This window comes from Cydia splendana, chromosome 16, assembly GCF_910591565.1.
Source record: "Cydia splendana chromosome 16, ilCydSple1.2, whole genome shotgun sequence".
Lineage (NCBI taxonomy): Eukaryota > Metazoa > Arthropoda > Insecta > Lepidoptera > Tortricidae > Cydia > Cydia splendana.
In genome coordinates, this window is record NC_085975.1 from 9,120,515 (window position 1) to 9,140,369 (window position 19,855).

The 19,855-nt window shown below is 36.0% G+C and overlaps 1 protein-coding gene across 1 annotated transcript in view; it reads left to right on the plus strand.

Annotated features, from left to right (window-relative positions):
- The first annotated feature begins 1,113 nt into the window (after positions 1-1,113).
- Positions 1,114-19,855, plus strand: part of LOC134798228 (tyrosine-protein kinase hopscotch) — a 36,467-nt gene continuing 17,725 nt past the window's right edge. The window contains exons 1-11 of the mRNA XM_063770601.1: positions 1,114-1,356; positions 1,514-1,665; positions 10,013-10,171; positions 12,293-12,470; positions 13,564-13,718; positions 14,151-14,243; positions 14,709-14,828; positions 15,088-15,236; positions 16,366-16,500; positions 17,145-17,272; positions 17,888-18,024. Of these exons, the coding sequence (XP_063626671.1) occupies positions 1,117-1,356; positions 1,514-1,665; positions 10,013-10,171; positions 12,293-12,470; positions 13,564-13,718; positions 14,151-14,243; positions 14,709-14,828; positions 15,088-15,236; positions 16,366-16,500; positions 17,145-17,272; positions 17,888-18,024 (1,646 nt within the window). The 5' untranslated portion in view covers positions 1,114-1,116. The remainder of the gene's footprint in view (positions 1,357-1,513; positions 1,666-10,012; positions 10,172-12,292; positions 12,471-13,563; positions 13,719-14,150; positions 14,244-14,708; positions 14,829-15,087; positions 15,237-16,365; positions 16,501-17,144; positions 17,273-17,887; positions 18,025-19,855) is intronic.

Here is a 19,855-nt window from a genome sequence, read left to right on the forward strand (position 1 = left end):
TTATTATCAGTGGTGATATTATGATATTTAATAATTTCAACATGTAAAGAGAATATTCATAGTTATATACCTACAAAATTAATTTACTCTTCACACTGGCAGATACACATATGTCACAAAAAAAACAATAATACATACTAGCAAAATGCAATAAGCGGCCGTTTGATACTTGATTTGAAATTGTGTTCCCTTATCGCGGTAGGTATAAAATACAAGATGAGCAACACACAGAAGATTCTAACAAGTGAAAAACGATCATGTAGTTTATTCCCTTTCTTTTTTTACAAAGGACTTTTAGTTTAGTTATTTAACCAAGCACACTCAAAAGTAAATTCAAAAGCTATGAAAACTATATGATAAAAGTAAAACAACTAAAACCGGCAAGACATACACGTGTGTGTATATACAAGGTTTATTGCTCATTAGATGCAGTAATGACGTTCATTTATTCGATATAAATACAATATTGTAACTTACTTTATGTGTCTTCCAAAGGGCTCTGTAAATTAAGAATATATTTTTATTTAAAGATTTCAGTTTTCAGAGTAACAATGTAATGGCGACCGGCGCCCGGGGAAAAGAACAAGGAAAGGAAACAAATACATCTAGCCAGTGATAAAACGATTCCGATTGGTTGTTCATAGTCATAGACAATTTTTTTCATTTATAAAGGCATGTATACATCTTGAAACGAATCGTATCCGTTATTTTGATCCATATTGTGAATTATAATTTATCATATTGGAAAGATCATAATATTACACACAATATACAGAAAAAAATATGACAATTATTTCATTTTTTAATATTTTAGCATAAATATTTTCCAATGCCGGTTTTTAGCACTGGTACAGCACTATGCAAACTATTTGACAACTGTCAACCGAAAATAAAAAAATACAGCGTAGTGGTGACGGTGACCTTAGTTTGATATAAAAATAAACATTAATTATTGAAGATCCCGTATGTACACACATTTGGTGTAGAGTTATCAATTGCAAAATGAACGAGTTATCATCGGGGCTAAATGAACCCCTAGTTATTCTAATTTAATCGGTGTGGTGTTAATCTGTTAGCGTCCCCTTGTTTTTTATGTTGTTTGTGCATTTATAAACGATGGAAGGAGGCGAGACAGTTAAAGTGTCGGTAGTGATTGATCCTAAACCTAACATAATACCATGTTCGAACACATTTACCGCCGAGGAGTTGTGCATATTATTATGTAAACAGTACAAAATACCACCACTAACCCGTACTTTATTTGCGTTAAGAGTGAGAGGAAGAAATTACTTTCTCAAAGATAACACCCGCGTTTTATCAAGCACAAGAGATTATGAACTAAGGATTCGTTTCAAGGTCAGTACCATCTCACCATGTAATTATTTCCTCATTTTTGTCATTATCATTATCAAAAATATAATATTATTAGGTGTTAGATTTTGTTATGCTAATTTTATATTCAATTTCGTATATTTTGTATTTCTCTAAATATAGTTATTAATACTTTTTATAGGTGCCAAGAATAGGACTTCTAATTACATTGGATGAAACTACATATGACTACTATTTTCAACAAGCAAGGAATGATGTTTATGAAAACAAGATACCTGAAGTCAAGTATCCTGAGCACAAGCCGGACCTTCTGGGCCTGGGTATTACTGACATGTAAGTAATTTTTTAACTATGTACAGTATAAAGTAAGGAGCTATACATTTATGGAATCAGATTTGTATAGCAACTTGCAAATGTATTGTTTCTACAGTGAGTTTGCTAAAGGTTGCCTACTAATTAACACATCCATAACTGTGCAAAAGGAGCTCTCCAGTGTTCTAATGTAGTATCATAATTGTAGTAATATAAAATTTTATATTAAAAATATAGCCATTTGCATGATATTGGATTGGTATTTTAGGAGACTTTCAATAATACTGTGATTTGCGTTTTCAAAAGGGTGTCCAATGGAAATAGTTTGTTAATAAGCAAATTTGCCAAATTCAAATTTATATCCACTTTTTTTAATAGCCTGTTATAGTGTCCCACTGCTGGGCAAAGGCCTCTCCCCTTTATATTCATTAGATTTTCCTTAAAACTGGTGTAAAGCATTTTAAGGGTCTTAAAGAACATTGAGACAATAAATGAAAACAATGTTTCTTGGAATGCAATAATGTTTATTTTAACAATAAAGTTTATCTTGTTTATGTTGAGTTAAAGACAGCATATACAAGTTCCTAGCATTATCAATTATTATCATACTTGGGTTATTCTTAATTGGACATTGTTGGTTGCTTTGATTAATCAAGGTTCAAAGGCAAGTTATAATTGTTATATTATTATTTATTTTTATATGTTAGCCCGTTGTGTCCCACTGCTGGGCAAAGGCCTCCCTTGTTATAATGATTTTTAATAATAAGTATATATTTTGCTTGATTAATATTATACTTTTTTACATTATTTAAATTAAAAGGTTTGCTATTCCAATAGATAAAGTTATCCCTTATTCTGGCAATTGTGATATAAATAAATTTCACATGCATAGCATATCAACTTCTTTGATATAAGACAGTGCAACCTTACTCAAAATCATAAAGGGTCATTTAGTTGAATTTTTCTTATATCATGTAGTAAAATTTCTGTGTAAAAAAAAAACAAAATGTAGAAAAATTAATGTTACACTTATTTGTATAACATTCCAACATTCTCATACAGTATGAAATGGTGCATGTTACTTAACTTACTTAAAACATTATATGATCTCAGACTCAGATTGTCATAAAAAATAATAAAGCTAAGTAACATGTCATCAACTGAATATAATATTTTCCAAATTATTACCTCTAAACATGCTATGATATTATACCTACTTATGAATTTGAAATAGTTGTTATAAAAACAGCATGAGTTAAATATTTATATTATTTTTATTGAGAAACATTTTATAGTGTAACCTTCGGATCTGGGTATAAAGATTTTAATAGCCTTGTTTTTCTAATTATAATTAAATCACTATTTTATTGATCATGACATGTCATAATGTAGATTTTGTGGCGAATATTGTATAGCCAGGGGTTCAGAAATCCTAATCCTATTATTTATTATTATTGGGGTGTTGTGGGCCTTTGAGTGACACTTCGACCAAGCTGTGATCTATTGTGACGGCCCTTTAAAGTTCACTACTAATGCCCGTTGAATCCAGGAAAATCCAGATTCTTTGGGCCGTAATGCTCTGTATCTCATAGGGTTCCAGTATATGTCGCCCGATCCTAATCCTAATCTAGAACTCAAAGCAAACTACTGATTGACTGACAGACACTGACCTGACAGCAGCTTAAATTTAGTCATGACCGACAAAGGAGGAAACTTTGTAGGCATGCAGATTTGTCTTGCATGTAGATTCTAACCCCCTTATTCATAAACGCGCTATAAACCTCAACTAGCTTATAATCTTTGTCTTTATCTGTCATTTTGACTTATATATTTGTAAGAAAGGGATTAAACATAATTTAACTAAATCAGGCCCGTAAAGCTTTATGAATAAGGGGGTAAGTCTGCTTCTTGCATAGATTTATTTCGACGTAAGCAATATATCAATATATGGAGGAGACAGTAGGAGTTACATAAAAATATAGATATATATACACCGTGTTTTTATTGAATTCCGTTAACTTCGGGGTATAGTTAAGTACGTTTATAAGAACTAAATGGCATAGTTAATTTTCAAAAAAAAAAATTTTTTTTTGTTTTCTTTTTGTTTTTTTTTTTGTTTAAAAAGTAATTAAATGTAGCATATAGCGTTGTTGTAACACGGGCATTACATTTAACTCAACCAAACAATTGAAATCTGTGACATATCAATGTCATTTCGTACATCAATCGACCGAGATTGTACTTAAGTTTAGTAGCAAATGTATGAACTCATTCTAAACACTAATCAATATGTAAGCCGGCCCTAAGGCAAGTGTACACGCTTGTAGAGGCCTTATAGGAAAAAAATAAATTATGGATTATCTCCGAAATGGACTTAATTAGAACATCGGTGTCTTTGAGAAAGTTACTTGATTTAAGCTCAGGAATGCACCCTTGAAATTAACGGAAATCAAAAAAAACACGGTGTTTCTTGAGAAATCTTCACTCTTCAGTATAATGTTCAGTAGAGGATTCCTGCTCCGTCTTCGTATTTAAAAGCTTCGATACGTCGTCTCGTACCTCTGACTTTTATGGAGATAGCTCTTATCACAGAAATTTGGACTTTAACTTTCAGCCAGAAAATTATTTGATATATTTTGTAGTCCAAGCAGTTTGTAAGACTTAAATGATTTATGATTAAATTTATCGTTATGAAGCCAGTGTGGTTTTTAGAAATTCGTTTAACTCAGATCAAACCTATTCAGTAACAAATTGATAGACAACATGTTTTGCTCTTAAATTAAAAGTGAAAAAATTCACTGCCTCGGGTGGTGGGTGTGCAGACGTTTCTGCTTAAGGGTGTATTCCATCTGCCCAATATCTTGGTCCAATGTCATTGCGTCTTACTCTCTCATTAAGCAAAATGTGAGACAAAATACACATTGGTTAAAAGTAAATGTGAGAGGTACATCTGCTTTGTCAGACAGCACTGATGGCCTCTTATATATGTTCCTAGTCTTCATCTGTTAACATACCTACCACATTTTATTACATGTGACGTGCCAGCATAACACAGCGTGAGTTCAGGTGTGGAGGTTTATTACTGCGCGCATTACGTTATGAATTGTAAAAAACTAGTTAATGTATTTCATTATACTTTAAAATAAATGAATTAGTATAAAACAACATTCTCGTCGTTCAAGATATTTCGGTCGCAGTCGGTTAAACGTGAATTCCTTTACTTATGCCATATGAAACACGAAAATGGAAATTTCGTTATTTGCTTCTCTATCCCACGAATATGCAAGACTGAGAGGGAAGAGACGCAGTTAACGAAATTTCGATTTCGTGTTTTGCGGTAGGCCCTCTGAACTCTTTCTTATGATTATGCATTTAAAGTATAACAGAAAAATAATAACCAGATTAACAGTTATTTTTCATGGCAGCGCTCGACATCTAGCTGACATATTATTTTAAAGGGTATACTTAATAGGCATATTTTTTCTTAAGGGGCCCACTGATTACCAGTTCGCCGGACGATATCGGCCTGTCAGTTAAACGCAAAATTTGACAACTCCGTACAACTGACAGGCTGATATCGTCGTATCTACGCCATCAGATGCGTAGCTTAATTGCATTCCTATACAATTTCAACCCCTCATTTCATTAATTCGGTGGGACCAAATTCAATGGAAGTCATCAGTCCGGATGAACCTTTACTCACTTTGTGTGATAGAGTAGGTACCTTTTTAAACATACAAACTATTAAATCATTGAAATTTGATATTAAAACATAATAATACCCGGTTACATATGTAACCGGGACTTAATCGCGTCTAAGCTTTAAAATTACCTCCGACGTTTCGAAGACGACATTGTCTTCGTTACCGGAGAAAGACGTCGGCGATATTTTAAACCTTAATCATACACGATTAATTCCCGTTTACGTAAATAATAAAACCTAAAATTGATTCTAAAGCCTAGACATTGTTAATCACGTCTAATTTGATACAATTAGTTAATGGGCAACGTTCCGCGACGCAATGCTGGTAATTACTTAATTTATTTACGAGAATATGTTAATTTCTCCAGTTACATTATTAGTGGATTAGTTTCTAGTAGACACCTGTAATTTGCTACGATTCTTATCACGATTTTATTGCAAAACGTTCCAATGTATGGTATTTTACGATTTGGAATTATTTGATTTTGATTACGATTTGGAATAGTATAGTGTTGTGAAGACCAAAGTCTGCAGCGATTTTGATAGCCCCGACTGTGCAAGTGTTATGAATGTACAGAGTTACTCGTACCTTGGTCTAACTAGAGTTTTATTAAGGTGGCCACTGACGATCCTACCAACAGTCCAAATAGCCTGGCTGCAATCCATAATCGGTCCGTGAATGTCAAAAACGTACAAAGTTTAATATTAGGGTGCCGTCCATTTGGATGAATCCTTTGTAACGGCATCCATTTGGAAGGCTCCTCAGTGGCCTGCTTTAGGCTTTAGTGGGGAGGTAAACCTAGAACTCTATTTCATCCTTGTCTCTCTGAGTTTCAAAAGCAATAGTTTTGTATTTTGAAATTTTAATATAATTAATTAAAAGTACAAAAATAAAATAAAATATTTTTTTAACTTTACCAGGCTAGGCAATTTAACAACTTATCCTCTTCGCCAAGTAAGAAATATTACTTGTATAAGCTTTATTAATTATTACATATTGCGGGTAGGTATTCGCGAGTCGCCGAATTACGTCACAAAAAGTCTCCAAGACAGAAAATGCTCTTCGAAAGCACAATTTTAATTGCAAAACTGCTTTCTGGCGAATCTGCAATAAATGTGCATTTTTTATTGCTGAAGAATAGTGCGGTATAGGTGTAAGTAGGTACTTAAGTTATAGGTGAAACGGTCAGAGAATATCCAAGGCGCATCGTATCCTGTTTAGTGACAGACACCGATATAATGGACCATAAAACGTAATTGCTGCCACGAGGAAACAATGGGGCCTTAATCACACACATTACAGACCAATTTTCATTGTTCGTTGGTTATTTGTTTAGGAAGTATTCAGTTAAACTGTAGGTATAATATCAGCTGAAAACTGAAAAGAAAAGATGATTATGGCGTGTCCGTAAACAATTACGGACACACCAGAAGGTGTTATTAACGTCTTCGTTTCCTACGCGATTAATACAATAATGTTTTCATCACACACGCTCAGTAAATGTGGAATTGCACGCAGGTTTAGCGGGAGTTATAGAAAAAGCGTTCTCCCTAGGGAGTTATGAAGTTTCTAGTGCCATAATTAACAGTTTTTTGTCTTTATACTTAATTTTTGTATCGCAAGTGTGATGAAAAACATTGTGTGTGACTCGGGGCGTAATAATATTGCAAACTAGAGTCTATAAATCGCTCCGGCAAGGCGTCGCGATTTAACTTACTCTCGTTTGCAATATTCAACTTACGCCCCATGTTGCACAATGTACTAATGTAGTTGTAGGTATGAAATTATATTGATTAAAAGGAATCGACAAAAACAAGATTGGAGAAAACACAGAGGACATTTCAACCATTAATTTGCTACTCACTTATCTATTGCAGTTACTAAGGGTATTTTATTATAGGTCAGACAGACCAGATACAGGTGAATGTTTACTAACCTTCTAGCACAGTCGCCATCTGATATATCGAAGCGGTCAAGGTGTTCACAAATATCTGAATAAAGTCTCTATTTTCAAGGCGTTAAAGTGCATCTTTAGATATTTTTGAGCACCTTGACTGCTACGATATATCTGATGGCGACCGTACCACAGAAGAGAGAAAATCAATTAAAGCAAAAAAAAAGTTTTCGTCTTTCTGTTAGAATAGAACCTTTAGGCACAGAATAAATAATAGTACTAGGTACAGAAGACTCACTCTCTAACAAAACGCGTCTGTTACGACCAGGACAGATATGGCCGCTAGGTGGCGACAGCGCGACCCGCGGCTTATGGCTAATAGCCACCAAAATTGGTGTGGAACGGATGTACTTTTAGCTACCTGTAGCAAAGCAACGAAATCGCGGAGTGAGCCACGCCTGCTTTAGGCACGAAACACATTAAGCTGAAGCTTACTAAGTATGGATTTGGTCAGTACATTTTCTGTAATACGAATCCACTGCGGATTCAAATTATTGTTTCCTACGTCGTTTTATGGACAGGTGTGTATTGTATATGTACACCCCTAAACTTTATTGACATGCAAGGTAAACGCCCTAGTATTTGACAGCTTAGGTCCAATTGTTAACATGAAACTAGGCATAAACATTCAAGTAACATCTATCTCCTCTGATATTCGTTTTCATGGCTAATTGATTGACTAAAAGTACAAAACACAATCAACACGAAATATTTTCTTTGTTCCAAACATTCAAAACCTATAACTGGTAGGTTCACTATGTTGAGAATTTATTGGTGGCGGTCTGTCGCTTGCGGCATATAAATAGCATATTTGAATTAATTATTATTTATTCACGGTCGTAAGTTATCGCAAATGATAAATGTCATTTACATAATCGTTTTCGGCGAACTTAAGAAAAAATATTGATGACCCTGATTAGTATTATATTAATTAATGATTTTATTAATTAATTTTCATAGCATCATGTGTTTTTATATCCCTCTTCTATATAAGTAATAAAAAGAAAACAACATAGAAAACAGAGTTTTGTAAACTAATAATTTTATATAGGTATTATAACAGGCTTTATTTATACAAATAGTAAAATATTAAATGAGATAATAACTAAATCTTAAAATTAAACCTAAACATACAGACATACGTAATTGTTATTTATACATATAAGTATGTATAGTCTGAATGATTAAGACAAATCCAACTAAGTATTTGAGCGCGATAGTAGGTACCTAACTGTAACTACCGACCTAATTAATTAATGTACAAATATGTATACCTATAATTTATTTCAATAATATTTACACAATACAATAAAATTAAATATAAACTAAATTAAACTATAATATTACAAAATTAAACTACGCATATTAATGTAGGTACATTATATAATGTGTTTAAGTTTCAAACTTTAACTTACTATGTAGCACCAAATGTGCTAAACATTTCAGTTGTTATTATAGACTTATAGAGGAACCTTTTGTTACTTAGTAGTTGTAAAGGAAGTTTATGTAATGCAAGTACTTACATATTTCATATCACCCAAAAGTTTATAAAGACATTTATGATTTATGCAGCCTCAATTTGTAATAATTAGTCTACGTCAGCGGTCGGCAACCTTTTAGCAGCCAAGGGCCAAATAGTAGTTACCGAAGTTGACGCGGGCCGCACTTTGTTAATATTTATGACTTTATCAGACATTGCCGTTTGTCAATATTACATACAAAATAGCCAGGGAGGCTCGCGGACCGCTTGTTGCCGACCGCTGGTCTACGTAGTAGAGGTAGTATGTAGTTACGTATAAACGTATAAGGCTATAAATAAGAATCGTCTTTTCTTTACGTAGGATCAAGTACATTTATTATGTAGGTACTCATTTCAATTAAACTTTTTAAGAATGTAATTGTTCATTTGTTTACAAGCTAAGAAGTCTTCGTAGTTTTTTGACGCCAGCAACAAAAATGAAAATCAATATTTTCTTCAGTAAATAGCACTTACACGTTAAAATATTTACAAATTAAATAGTAACACTACAGTACATACGTTGTATGCGTATACGTTGCGTTTGTTGTTGTATACGTTGTATTAAATGAAGGTATACATATAACCATACTAACGCCGATGGACTCGGTAAATGGGAGACTGGCTAAATGCTGGTTACTAAGCCTCATCGTCGACACGGTATTTGGCCATTCGTAAACCTTATTACAACGAGATAAGGTTTCCCAAACGTCAGTTAATTGTGTTTGCTATGACCCCCTTATCTTATCTTATTGTTTTCGGGGGCCCTTACTATAGTTCGTTTTTTTAGCATTAGAAATAAGGTAAACAATCTTTTAATTGAAAAACACATTTTAAAAATCAGTTACGGCAAATATGTATGTAACAATTATGAATCTAATATGATCATTTTTATTCTTCTGCTTTCATAAGTAATAGTTACTGATTTTTAAAAAGCGTTTTTCAATTAAAAGAAATGTCAAGATCGCTTATCTTCTTTCAAGTTCTTTTTTCTAATGCTAAAAAAAACGAACTATACACTTCGACCCATAGGGATATTTTGTGCAATTACCCCCTAGAGAAGATCCGTCAACTACTCAAGAGCTTTTCCCACCCTATGGCCCCCTTACGAATGCACTGTTAAAATCTACCTGCCTAGTACACAAAGATAAGATATTGGGCAATTATTAATTACATGCTTTTTTTTCATTACAGGACACGGGCAGTTGTAGAGAAGAATATGACGCCGAAAGAAGTGGTAAAGAATTACAAGAAATTTATACCAAAAGTAATAGTGACCAAACATGGGCCGTACCCGAAGAAATACGCACACGACTACCTGCCCAACCTAGTCTCCGTGGGAAATAGTGCAAAGTAAGTTATACCTCTATGTAGAAGTTACTTAGTAGGTATCTAGGTATGTAGTTGTTTTTCATGATCGAGGCTTTACTGGTGTAAACTACGTTTACATGTCTGCAAAAATAAAGTACCTACTTAATGGTGAACCTGCATCCATTTTATTAATTACGCTTATCGGTTAATTTCTTATGAGAGTTCTGAGGATCAATGTTACATTGCAAAAATACGAGTAGGTATATATGTATGTCACCAGCAAGGTGATGATCATTAGAACCCTCAAAAATTAGAGAATAGTTTCATTGGGAATGTTTTATTCATTAACATAAAAAGAAAAGAAAAAACGCCGAAAATACCAATTAAAGCAATATTTAATATTTAAAATTATGTCTAATATATCAATCCATTTTATAGAACATTGAGCACATGTAAAAATATATTAAGAACTCAAAGGGAAGTCGTCATGAAATCGAATACGAATGTAAAACACCAAGTTTATAGTACCAACATCATTTGAACCGCAAGTCAGGCGTATATAATAAATAATAACAATCTTCAATTACTTACGATCGTAATTTTATTATTTATCATTGTACTTTGTATGGCGGATGTGTTCGCCGTTCTACCTATTAATAAGGTTAAGAGGAAAATTAGCGCTGGTTTTTTAGACAAACCTCGGTTGTTTCATCTTTGGTTTGGATACTTTTGTCTTCAATCAGTCTTTTGTGTCATATTCATCAATCAGTATAAAACAAAATTATCGTATACAAAATCTTTCCCTCGCATTCAATTTCCAAAATCGTTAAAAATTTCGAAAACCGAGCATGAAAATAGCAAAATTGACTAGATTACATCTTTGTAAACGTACAAACAATCTTCTGCAATATTTTATTTGTATAGCTACATCTAAGAGCGTGTGATATACTTTTGGACGGTTTTGGGTGTACGTGTACAAGTGGATCATAAATTCATAATGTTCAGGTAATATTAACGCGCCTTTTACTTATCACACAGTTAATTTTGAATGCGTTCTAATACTATCTTATCTTCCCTATAATGCTCAAAACAATCATTTAAAGGAATGCTGTAGTTTATCGCATTAAGAAGCTTTTACGGAGACTCACAATCCCACAGTCAACTCACATATGCGTGCCTATCCACTCTATCAGATTTAGAAAATGTTATATGACAACAGCCCATGTTCAACACTTGAATTTACCGTTGTGTTTTCAATGCAATATTTACAAATTATCAAAAGAAAAAGATATTATACAAAGAAAATAGAAAAATCGCTATAAATGTGCTTATACTTAATAATTTTAAGGAGTTCCCAGGATTCCTCATGGGACCCATATTTTCTGTTATCATTTTTGTCAGAACCGGATTTTGACAAAATAGGACAAACTGGAAGTAATATTAAAACATAATAATAAAAAACATGTTAATAACATAGTTCAATGAAATAGGCGGAGAGGGTGTTTGAAATAGGTACATTGTACCTACTTGTATTTTGACTGCATAATAATATTAGTTACCCTACACTACTTGTATAGTTGACTACGTATGTATGTACCTAAATATCGAGTGAACTCCCAAGTGAACTGTCGACAATGATTGTTTATTGTCCTCCTACGTCCGATCAATCGCGAGGCTGAGTGCGCCGTAAGTGGCCCAGAGTTATATTACACTCGCTGTGCAGCTATGTAAGATACAAAGGTTAGCGACCTCTTGGCTTTAGGGCTTACGCGAACCAGAATAAGTCAAAACTCTGAACTGCGTATAGTTGTTGCGAATAAGTAGGTGTCTATTATAGAATCTAAAATATATAGAATTATGCACAAAGGACATATAAAAATACCAACTTATCCATAAAAGGATACAATCTAAAGATAAAGAAAGAGGAAAGAAGGATAATCTGACACAGACTAAGCAAGCTTTTTGCTTTCGTCGCCTAGTATAGGTATTACTTACAACACAGGCATTATGATAGCAGGCATAGGCTAAATTAAGACTATTGGGTGATAACCTGTATCTTGTTTTTATCAACCACATTAATCTGTACCTTAAAATGTTTGTAACTTTAAAGAACTGTAACGCCAGTTTTATTTGCGTTGTTAAGGTATACCATGTCGTTTTCAGTCGCGTGAAGAAATTGTACCTCCAACATTTGTACGGCTTGGCGCCGAACTACCTGGCGGAGGAGTTCGATAGCGTGCTCTGGCGGAACGGCAACGACACGGTGCCCGTGCGCATAGTCGTCACCCCCTTCCACCCCCACGAGCCGGGCATCAGGCTCTACAACACTGTCACTAGAAAGGTAAGCTTACTCTGTAGGTAAGAGCCTCTTCTCTCTCTCTCTCTCTCTCTCTCTCTTCCTTCATTGCCGTATCCGGCAATGGCGACTCCATCAACAATTCTTATCCGGATTATGAAATGCCCTAATGTGGCTCGCAAAACCAAACTTTGTCTTGAAGATGCCGTCACACGATGCGCAATGGAGTTATCCAGTCGAGTTGCGGGTGTATGTGTAAGAGCCTCTTACCAAAGATATATATCTCTTACTAAGAAGCTGGAGATACGGTGCCAGGTGCCCGTCCGTGTCATCATCGAACTAGAATAACTTACTATTAGAGGTCAAAAATGACCTCACGTGTATATGGTGCCGAGAGCAACTCTACAGCGCGCAGTTTGACAACGCCAAATATTGTAATGCCGCGCTAAGTTTTGATTTGCTTACATAATATTGTAATTTTATGTTAGCAAATCAAAACTTTTATGGGCCAATCACAATCACAACTTATTTTTTAAAAGCCGGTAATTGTATAAGTAGGTATTGGGTAATACGTGGGCCATACTGAAAGTTTCTTTATTCTGATATATGAGACGACTTATTTTTTCTAAGTGGCCAGTCCAGGAATATTCAGTATGCCCTAAGTATTCAAAGCTGGGGGTGCGGTATATCTATGGAGGAACCTTTAAGTACTTTAGGTAGGGGTATTTATTACAAGTTTTTTAGAATGGTAATTAACCTTGGTGTGGTACCTAGTTGTCAATGAGTGCACGAATTTATTGACATGTTAAGTTTATTCAGGTGCTCTGTGAGCGTCGTCAATTCATTTATCGTCATTTGGTTTGGCCAGTTGGCTACGACCTCGGTGATGCTCGCCAAGAAATGATCCTACTAATATTATAATTGTAAAAGTTTGGATGTTTGTTCGTTTCCTTTCACGAGGATACGGTTTAAAATTCGCATTAAATAACAATGATGTACGTCGACCTATTTAATCGGCTAGTATTCATGGTTTATGATACTCGTAACAGACTCTCGTCCATTGGAGGAGGCTTGTGGTCAGTGGGAACCGATTTATTTCAGTTTTATTTCTTTCTTAATATCTTACTTTTTATTTCAGTGGTTTCACATGTGCTCGATAGAAGAATTAATTTATTTGACGCGAAACGGCGACCTTTGGTTAGAAGTTTCTAGAAGAGGAACTCCATTATTTTTCAAATTTAAGTCGGAAGAGCAGTTGTCATCGTTCATCTCTGTTTGTGATGGTTACTACAGGTGAGTTGTATGAGTAACACCATCGATGCTTCTATTAAAAATGCGCGGTATAGATAATCAGTGAATAAATGGTTGGCACTATTAAAATAGTCATGAACGAGCATATATCTAAGCTAAGAATATATTTTACTTTAACGTATTTGATAAATTTAAGAGGGAAGTGGGTATTTACGATGTAATGTTTATTTGATTTAAGTAGATCACAGCCTATAAATTAGTTGAGGCGTTTCAACGAATAAGCTAATCCAGGGGTCGGCCACTAGTAAAAAGGACCATCAACAGCCAACATTAAAATTTTCATTCTTTGAAGTTTCAAAGATAATTCCATACCTATATAACTACATCTGCTTTTTTTTGGGATACTAGTAAAATCGGTTGCGAGACGCGCATTGCCTGTAAACTGCAATCTTAATTTTATTTTTTTAATTACAGGCTGATGGTGAAATGGATATTCAATTTATCTAAAGACGATGAGACTCCGTCTCTGAAAGAATTACAAAGAATCAAATGCCACGGCCCTGTTGGGTGAGTATTAATATTATTTTATGATTCTACTTACATTAACTTAATTCATAGTTATAACTATTGGTTTTCCTGATATCACTATACAATTGTTATTAAAATGTTTAATGATGATTGCGTATGTGGATCATTCAGACAAAAATAAAATCCGATTTGTTTATATTTATTTGCGTGATTTCTAGAGACATATTAGAACCTAAATCCCTGCATGTATTAACCTTTTGGACGCCTATGACCGATATATCCGCACCGCAGGTTCAACGCCAAAGACCGATTAAAAGTCACAGACCACAGAGCAACATAGACCTACGTGCATATGCATAAAGTTCAATTTCACTTGAGTGACGTGGCGTCCGAGTGACAGCTTTTATGTTTGACACGGCGTCGAAAAGGTTAAGAAAGGGACGCTGGAATACTTGTTACTGTCCTCTCTACACTATATATAATGAGTTCTATTGTTTGTTTCAGCGGAGCATTTTCGTATAGAAAGTTAGAGGAGAAGAGAGCTAAGAAACACGGCAGTTATATTTTAAGACAATGTCAGGACGATTACAACCTATATTATTTAGACGTTTGTACAAAAAATAGGTAACTATGCCAACATTATTACAAAAACATCGTCACATCGTTCACTTAGCGTCATTGAAATCTTGAAAAATAACTGGTTAACTTATTTTCTCTTATCGTACAATTGACATAACAGTCAATCAAATAAATTAATGAGGGATTGTAATTGTAATATACAGATTCTTATCAGAGACGTCACACCACTTGCGTGACGTCTACGTGCTCGCATCCGGTGTGCACAGGCCTTTTAATGATCACACATGTAAATGTTATTTTGCAGCACGACAGAAACGTACCGCATAGAATACCACGGCCACTGTTACACGTTCAACGAGCAGGAGTTCCACAGCATCGAGAAGATAATCGAGTACCACCAGAACCCCGACGGCAGGATATTCTTGAACGAGTGCATACCGCCCTCGGAGTATGGTAAGATTTTAAAACACGTTCCACAGCACCGAGAAGATAATCGAGTACCACCAGAACCCCGACGGCAGGATATTCTTGAACGAGTGCATACCGCCCTCGGAGTATGGTAGATTTTAAAACACGTTCCACAGCACCGAGAAGGTAATCGAGTACCACCAGAACCCCGACGGCAGGATATTCTTGAACGAGTGCATACCGCCCTCGGAGTATGGTAAGATTTTAAAACACGTTCCACAGCACCGAGAAGATAATCGTGTACCACCAGAACCCCGACGGCAGGATATTCTTGAACGAGTGCATACCGCCCTCGGAGTATGGTAAGATTTTAAAACACGTTCCACAGCACCGAGAAGATAATCGTGTACCACCAGAACCCCGACGGCAGGATATTCTTGAACGAGTGCATACCGCCCTCGGAGTATGGTAAGATTTTAAAACACGTTCCACAGCACCGAGAAGATAATCGTGTACCACCAGAACCCCGACGGCAGGATATTCTTGAACGAGTGCATACCGCCCTCGGAGTATGGTAAGATTTTAAAACACGTTCCACAGCACCGAGAAGATAATCGTGTACCACCAGAACCCCGACGGCAGGATATTCTTGAACGAGTGCATACCGCCCTCGGAGTATGGTAAGATTTTAAAACACGACGACGTCGACGACCATATCACTTAAAATTACACATGGACACTTAAAATTACACATGGTCAATAAAATTACACTTAAAAGTGACGTCGAGTAACATATCGTCGTGTCACTTTAGTGCCATTTGGAATTTAGGAGGCATATCTCTATAATCTTATGGCGTTATTCATAAACGCATTGTACGCAAACGAATCCTTTGTCTTTATCTGTTATTTTGACTTAATGTATTTGTAAGAAAGGGATAAAACACAATTTAACTAAATCAGGCCCGTAAAATTTAATGAATACAGGGGGTAAGTATTTTCTGTGCAGTTGTTAATTTGCAACATTATTTGTAAATTATACTCTTCTCTTTCGTTTTTTATACCTATTACATTTCACCTTAAGTGGGAACCAATATTAAGACTAAATGTAGTACCTATCCCAAATATTCTCTCCAGTTTATAATATATATGTAACTATTTTTCCTGTTTTTCTCAGACAAATCACAGTTGCTATTGTGTGGTGAACCACAGAAGAAGGGTGTGAGGATTGACCAGGCAGAGTTACAGGAAATATTAAAAGATAACAAGAGCCCCCGTTGCTTGCCAAGCAAAGACATACTGCTCTATACTGGTAAGTACTTACTTAGGCTGTTAAAAAAAATATTTTTTTAACCATAAATAAATAAAGTAAGGACCATACGCGTTGGAGGGTCTGCCATCTAGTGGCCTGAATCGGAAACCTATGTGCACATGTACATTGCCATAGAGAAATATAAGTAAGACAAGAGTACTGTCAAGTGACAATAGATGTAGCACCGACCGGAAACTCTAATCTCAACAACATAAGACTTTCCGGTCGGTGCTACATCTATTGTCGGCGACAGTACTACTACTACTACTACTACTTAAAGTACTGATAATTCCGCTACTCGATGCTAGATGTCGACTATGAAAGTTGCTATGAAAATACTAATATTTCTGGTACCAAAACTGATGTATGGAGTGAGCACTCTTGTCTTACTTATATTTCTCTATGACATTGCCAAAGCAAGTGCATCTACCATTCTCGTCGGTACGTTTCCTTGTGCATAGTAGGTTCTGCCATCTTGTGGACTACATCGGAAGCATAAACGACACATTTACGCCTCGCGCCAAAAATCTGACGGCTCCTATGCTGCCCCCTATAGTTCATGCACGGGCACGGGGCCTATTCACCGACAGTGACATGCTTACCAAATTAAATAATTTAACTCACCAAAAATATACTTGTTTCAGGTTCTGAAAAACTAGGCTCGGAAGGTTTAACGGCGACTTTCAAAGCGCTGTGGAGACTTGATGAAACTAAAAAATTAGTAGTAGCGTTCAAAACGCTACAAAGGGAGAAGACTAATGACTATTTAAAGGTAAAATATATTTTAAATATTGTCGTTGCTTGAGAGATATGCGCAGAATTCTATGGACCGCAAGAATTCACATATTGAGATTGCTGAAATTCCCCAAGCGGTTTTCTAGCGAGAACCGGCACCACTTCGCAGTAACTTTCCTACTAGACTAAGGGCTAATTGCACCATTCATTAACCCGGGGTTAAACCTGGAGTTACCATGGTTACCAGTACAATTTGACAGTAGGTTAATGGTTTAACCGGTTTACCTTGGGTTAATGCGAGGGTGCAAGTGGCCCTAAGACGAGGGCAAGCATACCAGAGGGAAGATTGATAGATACTACATATATGGTCTGACACGATCAATAAAGCTTGTATGCTTTCACAAGATTCCTTGATTTTGAGATTGGTGCGGCAGAGGGCAGTCGGCTCACAACCGTGCCACGAATTCACGATCCTCTACAACGAAAAATAATATAAGTAGCTGGTGTAAACCTTTCTGGGAATGAAGGTAATGGGAACTGAATAGTCGTTTCCACAAGTAGTAGGCTTTAAAATCCAATACATATGTATAGTTGCTACGCATTTATATCTGGTGCAGGGTGTTAAGCATTTTAAACTGTATAATCGTTGTAGGATTTCATCGAGCTGGCAAGCAAATGGGCGTGCGTGCAATCCACCTCCATCGTGCGTTTGTACGGGATCACTCTGAGTTCGCCGACTGCCATGGTGCTAGAGTACCTGCCGTACGGACCCTTCGATGACTACCTCAGGTATAGTTGGTTTCATTACATTTGAAAGTATGTGAGATGAATCTATTAAAATCGACTTTGCTGTCTAAACATAAACAATTTACTGAGCTCCGTTAAATTCCTTACCTCAAAAGTCCCAACCAGGGGGGGTTGGGACTAAACCCCGCGTGCTAAACCGATATTGCTAATCGGCATATTGTTCCCAGTAAGATGCCTTGAAGTCCTTTAAGTCATGTCCGACCGCTTAATTGAGGCCTCGCCGCTTAAAAGGGTCGCGGGGAAGGTGCGGGCATCGTACTCCTGCCGCCCGCACCTTCCCCGCCACCCTTAGTTGTCCTACCTCCTCGCCCCTGTACCGCGCAGGCGAGGACTCATTTAAGCGGTCGGTCTATAGTCAGCGTTATGAAAAATGGTGTCGCGGTGTAGTTGCGCCAACGATGCGTTGAGCAACAGCCATAAAGTCTATTTCAATAGAACTTGCGAACTATGTAAACAAACTGCCATATTGAAATTGTCTCTGAATGATGAATTTACTAGTGATGGGCAAGACTCCTACTTACTACTTTACTAATGTCAAACCATCTCGAATAATAAAATACCAAAAGTAAAAAACAAGTAGTTACATATTTTTAATTTGTTTAATCACGATCAGAAGACAAATTAGTACTTAAGAATGATGTATTGATGTATTTTATAACCGCGGCGGTAGGTACAGATCATGGGTTGGGTAGTGTGTAGCGGGTTTATATCACAAACTTTAGTCACAACACTACCCATCATAGGGAAGGGAACACCCAAATATTCCGAAATATGTTTTTCCGACTTTCATAACCTCGATTTTTATAATCACGATTTTTTATACGTCCGAAATATCGAAATCACGACTTTGAAAACCACGAAAGAAGAAAATCACGACTGCGCTATTTCCGAATACTTAAAATCCGATTGTCATATGAACGAAAGCTTGAAGTTCCGATTATTAAAAAATCCCAATTTTTTTTTTCCGAAAATGTCTATTCCGAAAAATCATTGACCGATCGGAAATAAAATAATTCGGAATTCAGAAATTCGATCTTTTGTAAACTCGGAATAATGAATTTCGTGATTTTCAAAAGGGAAGTAATTAAATGGTCAGCCGTTTTTAAAATTGATCTTCAAAAAAAAATGCATTTAAATCATTTGGACATGCTAGAACTGCTACCTTTACAGAAACCAACTGCTACTAGAAAAGTGGGTTAGGATAGAACTGCAACCTTCACAGAAGCCAACTGCTACTAGAAAAGTGGCTTAGGTTAGAACTGCGACCTTTACGGAAACCAACTGCTACTAGAAAAGTAGGTTAGGTTAGAACTGCGACCTTCACAGAAATAAACTCCTACTAGACAAAATGGGTTAGGTTAGGTTAGAACTGCAACCTGCACAGAAACCAACTGCTACCAGAATAGTGAGTTAGGTTAGGTTAGAACTGACACCTTTACAGAAACCAACTGCTACTAGAAAAGTGGGTTAGGTTAGAACTGCGACCTTCACAGAAACCAACTGCTACTAGAAAAGTGGGTTAGGTTAGAACTGCGACCTTCACAGAAACCAACTCCTACTAGAAAAATGGGTTAGGTTAGGTTAGAACTGCGACCTTCACAGAAGCCAACTGCTACTAGAAAAGTAGGTTAGGTTAACTGCGACCTTTACAGAAAGCAACTGCTACTAGCGAAGTGGGTTAGGTTAGGTTAGAACTGCGACCTTCACAGAAACCAACTCCTACTAGAAAAATGGGTTAGGTTAGGTTAGAACTGCGACCTTCACAGAAACCAACTGCTACCAGAAAAGTGGGTTAGGTTAGGTTAGAACTGGG